Source organism: Nanorana parkeri, unplaced genomic scaffold, assembly GCF_000935625.1.
Source record: "Nanorana parkeri isolate BGI_ZX_2015 unplaced genomic scaffold, ASM93562v1 scaffold1751, whole genome shotgun sequence".
Taxonomy (NCBI): Eukaryota; Metazoa; Chordata; class Amphibia; order Anura; family Dicroglossidae; genus Nanorana; species Nanorana parkeri.
In genome coordinates, this window is record NW_017308019.1 from 113381 (window position 1) to 121871 (window position 8491).

Here is an 8491-nt window from a genome sequence, read left to right on the forward strand (position 1 = left end):
TTAGGATCTCATTCTAGGAGTACCTGTACCCCTGTATATTACGGTCCCTTAAGAAATCGTCCAAAAGTTTCTTGAACAATTCCACATTATTTGCTGAAATCACCGCCTGTGGCAGTGAGTTCCAGACCCTAACTGATCTTACGGTGAAGAACCCCCTTCGCCCCTTGTGCTGGAATTTTTTTCCCAACAATTTTAGGTGGTGGCCTCTAGTTTTTGTAATGGAGTTAATTTTAAACAGTTTATCACTAATGTTGCTACCACCATTGAACATTTTGTACATGGAGATCATATCCTCCTTTTTAAAAGGTATGTTCCAACAATACATTACAGCCTGGTATGGTAAACCTGGGGGCAGTTTTCATTCAGGTATGTTGTGGCTCCAAAATTTTGAAAGCTCATCTTTTTCCCTTATGTAGAGCTCAGTGTAGGTTGCAGTTCCAGACTGTAACCTCTTACTAGCCTACAAGCTAACAAGTTAAAGGAGAACTATGGGGTCAGTGTTTTTCCCCATAGTTCTCCTTAGGGTAACGGGAGGACACAAACTAGCGTCCTCCCGTTACCCTAAGCTCAGTATACCGCGAGCTACAGCTCGCGATATACTGAGATGCCGCAGCCGATCCCGACCTGGACGTCGGGATCCGCCCAGCTAGAGGCAGAGCCAGCTGTACCCGCCCCCTCCCCCGTCCATTCTGCCAGTTAGCGCTGGCAGATTGGAGCGGGGAGAGGGGAATCCAGCCCCTCCCCCTGTCACGGCAGAGAGCCGTGACAGGATCGAGAGGTGAGCAAACCCGGTATGTGTTCGCTCCCCTCCCGATCTACTGAGCCGACCTGTGACAGTCTCATTGTCACAGATCGGCTAGAACTATGAGGTGAATGGAAATCACTCATCTCATAGTTCTCCTTTAATAAAATGAGCTTGTGAACCAAACCACTTGTGTCTATGTACCGCATTGTAGACTGCATTTAACACCACTAATACTAGCAGGACAGCTGAGAGAATCTCTTCTGGATGGACAAGTGGCTGATATCACCAGAGCAGTGAAAAGGCATTTATATCTCTAATGTTGCAACCATACATAGGACTAGAATGGATACTGATACTGGCTCTCTGCACCCAGGTCTGTCCCTATAATGAGGCTCTTGCCTCAGGTGGCATCTCATGAGCGAGGGGGGCCACAGGGGACAGCCACAGCGTCCCAGGTTGGCAAGAGCTCTTGACAACTTGTGATGCTTTGTCTGGTGTCCCGTCCAGCTCACTGATGTTGTCTAGAACTGAGAGGGACACTGGCTGGCATCCAGCCGAGCTTCTGGCAACCAGTGAAGTCAATGAGCTGGGCGTGGCACCAGACGGGGCCACTAACAGCGGACGTCTGCAACAGCCCAACACCCCCCCACAACAAATGAACCAGTGAGTGACCATTCTGTCAGCAACGCCACCCTCCGCCTTCGCCCAACGAAATTGCCTCAGGCGGTAATTACCATGGGGACAGCCCTGTCTGCACCCATCATCCTTCAGTAAATGTCCTAGTGTAGTACTAAAATTATTTTGAATTGCTGTTTGGTTTTAGGAACAGAAGGTGTATTGGTCACAGATGTTACTGGGCCCCTTGGGACAACGAGGCCCATGGTTTTGTAACTGCACATCCATCAACTTTCCAAGCCATAGTCAAATGAGAGCAGCTGCAAAAAAATCCTTATGCCTCTGTTTTTTCTGCAGTGGCTATTCCTTTTTTACAAGCCCTCACCGTATAATGAGCAACCTGGGATATTACTGGGAGGAACCAAGCAATATGCTGCACTAAATTATTATTATTTTACATGTGACTCAGATGGGTTGTGTAAAGGCTTCACAATGATGTCACTCTGCCCTACATACCAGTCATGTGACTCTCTGACGAAGACTGCTTACAATACAACCCTATATAAATATAAAATGCAGTGACTAAAAGTTATCATTGATAGATAATAAAACATTGGTATGCTACTTTAGGCAGCTGGTACAGTCCAATTAGGAACAGAAAAAAAATGTCCATGGTAAGGGCCCTAAAGCAGGCATCAGGACCTGCATAATTAATGGTTAAATATGGCTGCACCCATGCACTTGTAAAATTAAAAAATTATATATAAATGACTACAACCAATGTATGATTAACGCTTTGTATTGTTATATTTACTATGTATTTGTACTCCAGATGATCTCACACACTCGTTGATGCTTCTATATATATATATATATATCTCCTTTTTAAAAGTTTTAATCCACTATCCTAAATCATATTTTATGAGCTCTCTCAATGCCTTTTCAATGGCTTGCTCAGTCAGATTTTTATTGATGCCTTTGTCCCCATTGTAAGGACTTCCCTTTACATCCTGCTGTCCTCTACCAAAGAAAATCTGTATTGAGGCCTTCTGACCACACTCTGTCTTTGGCTTTGCTGTTTACTGAGTCACTGACCACCAGCAAGCATGGCATCTGTGAAGTCCAAGCATGTGCTGCATGCTTGTTATGGCACAATAATAAACCCAAGGAATCAAAATGGTAACCAAGCCGATAACATTTTCAAAAGAAGACTACAGCAGTGACATATCTCTCAGGCAAGATTTTCCTTTCAACCTGACAGGTTGTAACTGTTCCCCAGTCTACATAGAAACAAAAATCTTTTAGCTCTGGTTCAACTTTAACTTTTTGTTTTTTGTTCTATCTTGTACCCTAAAGGAATAGGCTTTCACTCTCAAACCTACAGAGATCTACTCAATATATATTTTCTACATGTGATTTAATTGCTTTCTCTTTCTTTCTGTCTAGGTGTTAACTGGAAACCCTTGACTGCATATATAAAAGAAACTCCAAGAGTTCTTCCACCTCCAAAATGGACAAGGCAGTCAGTGTCACAAATCCCTATGCTGGGGTCAACCTACCTCGGGCGCAACTCAAGAGCAGCTTTGTCCGGAACACCATTGGGGAGGACCTAGATGGGGTAGTTATTGCCAATCCCTCAGTGGTGCCAAGCTACCCTACCTACTCCACAACGGACAGGGTCAACAACGATTCCGTATCCACTGCTTCTTGGGAGGGCAACAAAATCCACACACAGGAATCGTGGAGGCGGCCATATAATCCATACGCCCCTGACAAGCCTCAAAATGGAGGTCACCCCAGTTCCATGTACACCATCGATCTGGACAAACAACACTATAGGGAGCCTGCAAAATCTGAAGATAATCCTTGTTGCTGCTACCCCTGTTGCAAATGTTGTCCGTGTTGTCAAAAGTCTTGTGTTATCTCTTAAAAGCCTTCTCCTAAACTTGGTCTAGCCAAGGGATGACATTCCCTCTGAGCCACAAAACAAAAAAACTTCCCAAACTGATCGAGGAGCAGAACACTTTTTTGCATGTTTTGCAAACTATAAACCTAAGATCTCTAAAATGCCCAAGGATTCTTGTTAAGGTGATCCCATTTCGTGCAATCACAAAGGACTGGTCTTCCTTCTCTGGGTAGGTTCAGTTGCCAAATAGCCGAAGACTTTAAATAAGAGAACCAGTCTTTTGAATTGTTGGATCAAGTCTGGTGTTTGTTCGTAGTATTGTTAATGCCAATGCACCTGTTTTAGCTGGTACAATATTTTTGTTTTTTAATCTGCACTATGATCACCAAATACTATTTACACTTTAATGTGTGCAGTAATCTGTATAGGGCACCTAGGTTGCTAAATTACCGATGCCTCTTGGCAATATGATTGATTTAAGTATGCTATATAATGACAGTATTTAATGTCTTACACTAAACACTCCGGTAGCAGATCAGACATTATTTCATGTCTGGCTCAGATCTGCAAGATGAAGGAACTATATTTTTAATTGGGGTCAAAACCAAGAAATAGTATGACTGCGTAAGAAGTTTGGTAAATTTCCTGCAGTTGACTGAATTCCATAAGAAAAATCCAGCTCTGGGTTACGTGCTCTAAAGAAGTCAATGTTTTAACAGTAGAGCTGTCAGGTTTGTTGTTGGGTATAACTTGTTGGAAGATTGAACATTGGAACCTTTTTATATTGTCCATGTTCCCAGGTAAAGTCTTTTAGTCCTTGAATTTAGACCCAAAAGAGGACTTGCCTCTACTCCTCTCAACTCTCTGGGGATGGGAAGAAGAGTAACCAACCAATTTTTGGGTGTAAAAATTAAAATGGTGGAACCTTTTTATTTTAAGCCAGCCTGTAAAATAAGGCGCAGGTGTCCTGTGCAAGATGACCTATATTTTCCCTTCAGACGAGTAGGGACTCCAGTCTGCGCTCATGTGCGCTTGTTCATTAGCTACCACCGCCACTGGAATCCCAACACTTGCGTGTGTTGGATGCCTGGTTCCATTCGCTGGCCCCTACACCACAATCGCAATGTTTGGTCTCTGCTGAGCATTAAGGTTTTATCTACTGGTGTCTGTCACTACTGAGTCCTGTTGTGACATGGCAAAGCAGGTAAAACCACAACAGTCAGTGTGGGAGAAGGCATCAAACGCATCCAAATGTCAGATGTCAGCAGCGGCTGTTGCTTTTTGAACAGAGTGAAAATTGGAGGTGTTGGACAATTAAGTATAACTAATCTTTTACAGGATGCTTGTGCCTTCATTTTTTGCTTTTTGAGTCCTCAAAGTTGAATTGAAACACAAAAGAGAATTTTTTAATGGAGCTTACCATCTTGGTGTTTACTGTGTAGGGGGAGCGCTCAAATAAATGTAGAAAAATACCTTGATGAAGCATTATTCCATTGATTTATGCCTTGGCAATAATTGTTGTAGGATATATGTCACCTTTTTTTTGTCCATTTTTTTTGTTTCCTTTTTTGTGTGTTTAAAAAGTAAGCTTGGGTATTTGAAAGAATGTTTGTCCATTTTTAAATCTGATTTACTCTTAACATTGATTTTCCTCTTTATTAATGCATGTCCATGTTAATTCGTGTCTTTTCACAAGTATGCCTGATATTCTGTCCTTGTACCAGATTGCCAATAAGCCTGAATTTTGCTAGATAATGGTATGGGGTTGCTATGAAGGTGCTCGTTGATCAGATAGATCTTCACATGGGCTATTTTGTCCTATGGTTTGATCAGCAAGAGTTCAACAACATTGGGATCCTAAGGCTAGGCCTGGTCACACTCCAGGACTGAGATGGCTCTTATTTTTAAAGAATTACAACGGGCTTTTTTTTAGCTTTTTCTATTGTCAGCATGGAAACCCTACTCCCTTGCTGCTCAACAATTCCTGCTGGCTCCTAGATGAGAAAGAAGGACTCCTGGATTTTGCATTTAGGTGTCCAAGCCAGTCTAAAGTCAGTAGGGTGTGTCAGGCTTAAAAACTTTGAAGATCAGGGACTACAGAACCTGTTTGATAATTAAGGCACACAGAAATGGCTTTCTCTGCCTGTGGCCTCAGACAGCTGCCTCATTTGTCATACCCTTGGCCCGTTCTGGTTCTTCTACAGGAATATTGGCAAGTGAACAAGTAGCTGAGGGCGCAGAAGTGTTAACCTCTAAAACCTGTGATGGTGCCAGGCCAGCTCAGAAATGTGCAATGCCATTTATATTTTATGTAAATATATATATTGTAATGATATATCAAGTGTAATTAAATGACAAATGTTTAAATAAGAAATGGTTGTGTCTCTAATGACTTGTCATACATGTTTCTTATTCCAAACTACTTGGGCGACCTAGAGATCACATGCAGTCCCTCTAGACCAAAAATAAACAAGCAATCCATCATAATTTGTGAGCACTTTTTGAACAGCTGTTTGGCATGACCGTTAAAGTGAATACCAAAAGATTAAAAAATAAAATGCTAGCTCTTGCCCCTTTAGTTTGCTAAAGCATGGTGTATCAAAATCATAGATTAGTTGTAAATTGCAGTTTACACCATTTTAGGAAGGAAAGTCATGAGGTGGCCTTCCTCTTGCAAGTCCTAATTGGGTCATGAAGGCCTCTCACAATGCTGAAAGACCAATAGTTGCCAGAGGTACCCAATCGAACTGTGGTTTCATGGCTAGGAGCATATCATCATTGCTACTGAAATTGCTTTATTCAGCAAGGCTGACCATGTACCAAATGAAACCACAGAAAGTTATCTGATAATGATCTATCACTAATGGCTGTTGTGTGACCCACATATTTACATTGTCTAGTTTCTAGCAGTGTGTAATTACAAACTCCTGAACAATGTAATGCTTCAGTTACACCTCCTAAGCAGCTGATACTTTACATTAGAGTTCCTTTGGAAATAAATGGCCTGACACTCGGCAGCATGCAGAGATACCAGAATGCATTATTTGTTATTAACACGTCTCACCCATATACTCTAGCAAATGTGTTAAAGGTCAGCCACACCCAAAAATTTTTTTGAGTGGGCATTGATGAATCGGAGTGCCTGCCCACTTCCTGTATCTCAACTCCAATAGGCCCCAGGAGATTTTCCTATTGTCGCTTATCTGCCAATTTTCACAAGGCCATAATAAGGGTATCACTCTCTTGCAGCTTATTTTGGCTGCGACCCTATTGGTGACCTTTTCTTTCATATCCTGACCCTGTGACCACAGAAGTGGGGGTGGGGAGGCGGGGTGTATTGGTTGTCACTGCAACAGGAAGGCACAGACAGCAGAAATCCTGACCCTTCCATACTCTACGAAAAAATTTCTGGGTTCCCATTGGAGAGATGCGCCCCTCACTCTCTGGCCTGGCAAGCATCTCCCCAATAGGACATAGAACACAACAAAACCCTGACAGTCTCTACCCAGCCTTTCAATCTTTTCCCTTCAAAGGAACTCTTAATCTTTGTCAGGGCTCAGTGAGCCCCTGCTAAAACTAATTTGAGGGTCAGTGGGAGGAATGCGGCTTATACTGGTGGTCAGCGCGAAGAATGCTCCTTACATTGGTGGTCTTGTATAGACAGCCAAAAAGATCCATGGTGGTATGCCAGTAGCTCAGCCAAATAAAATTGGACTCTGCATTACGCAGCACCATCAGATGGCAGGTCAGTCAGCCACAGCTCAAAGAACTTCTAGCAAACTCCTGTTGAGAATGTCTACTCCAACCCTTCCCTGCTGTATACAAAACCAATTGAGCTTTTGTATGAAGCACCATTGCCAAGCAATAGACCATGTTATCACTGTAGGTTGTTCTATGGTAAGGCATGCATAAAAAGTTACCTTCTTACAAATGAAGCTTTTGTTCTGTAGATATTAGAAGCAATTCTAAGTGCGTGGGAGTATCTACAATAATCGCATGACCAAGATCAGTGTCGTAATAAGGAACATTGAATCCCTTTTGTACAGTGACTTGTTTTTTTACTACGGTCTCCCTAAGGCCTCATTCACACTGCCGTACTATATGCTGCGTATAGATGCACGCAGTGTATTTTCCCATATGCACATAAATGGCTCCATACACATAGCTGCGTATGGAGCTGTAAAGATGTGCAAAAAAAAAAAAATGAAACGGATGGGTTTGGCATTTCTGCGTATTTTACACACAGTACATTAAAACTTCTATTAAAAATGATGCATTCTGGGATTGCATACAGTGCGCGTATATACGCAATATACAATTTTGCTCTTGCGTTGTGTGTGTGCATGAGGCCTAAAAGAGAAAATTCTAGTGCAAAACACTACTATGTATGATAGCTGCTCAGAACTTGGGTTCAAATTACATCAGAGAGCCAATTAAAAGGGCAAGGGGTAGGAATTATGGGAAGTCCTGTGTATAAGTGCTACTGTTGCAATAGAGATCTTTCTGTTCATTTTTCCTTTTTCTATCTCTCGCTTTCTCCTTATCTCCCTCACTCTCTTGTTTTTTCATTGTTTTTTCATTGTTACAGAATTGTCTAGCAACTTTACACATTACTTTGTTTTTTTTTTTCCTAATTGGTTTTCCCCTGAGGTTTAATCCAATATGACTATTTCACTTAAAAGTTTGACTTTAATGTCACTTTTTTTTCCCTCCCCCCCCAATGTTTATTAAAGCACTTACCTTAAATGATGTCTCTTAATCCGATCTTCCGCCTTCTTCTTTTCTGTCCTTTTCAGCCTTCTCTCCAACGGTGCGGCGGGTGTCCGATCCAGTGCTAACTCCTCTGTCCTTGCAGGCACTTCCTGTCCCACGGTGTCTGCATGCGGGTGCACGCGTCCATTGACTTACCTTGTGTCTCTCCTGGCCGAAAACCCAAACTGCACATGCGCCCGTCCCAAGATGCTTTGCGGCCCCCCAATCATTTTTGGACGGAAGCGCCCGTGAAGACGGGTACATTTAAACTGCTTTTAAAGCGTTTAAAAAAAACGTTTTGCATATCTACTGCTTGCTAGCATTAGATATATGCAAAAAAACGTGAGGGTTAAATGAGAACTATGGGGTCAGTGTTTTTCCCCATAGGTCTCCTTAGGGTAACGGGAGGACACAAACTAGCGTCCTCCCGTTACCCTAAGCTCAGTATACCGCGAGCTACAGCTGTAGCTCGC

General features: G+C 42.5%; 1 protein-coding gene across 1 annotated transcript; it reads left to right on the top strand.

Moving 5' to 3' along the window:
* Nucleotides 1-2816: 2816 nt before the first annotated feature.
* On the top strand, nucleotides 2817-3417 carry CYSRT1 (cysteine rich tail 1). Its single transcript, XM_018571413.1, has one exon. It carries the CDS (start codon nucleotides 2871-2873, stop codon nucleotides 3288-3290), a length of 420 nt encoding a protein of 139 aa, XP_018426915.1. The 5' UTR covers nucleotides 2817-2870; the 3' UTR covers nucleotides 3291-3417.
* The last annotated feature ends 5074 nt before the right edge of the window (nucleotides 3418-8491 follow it).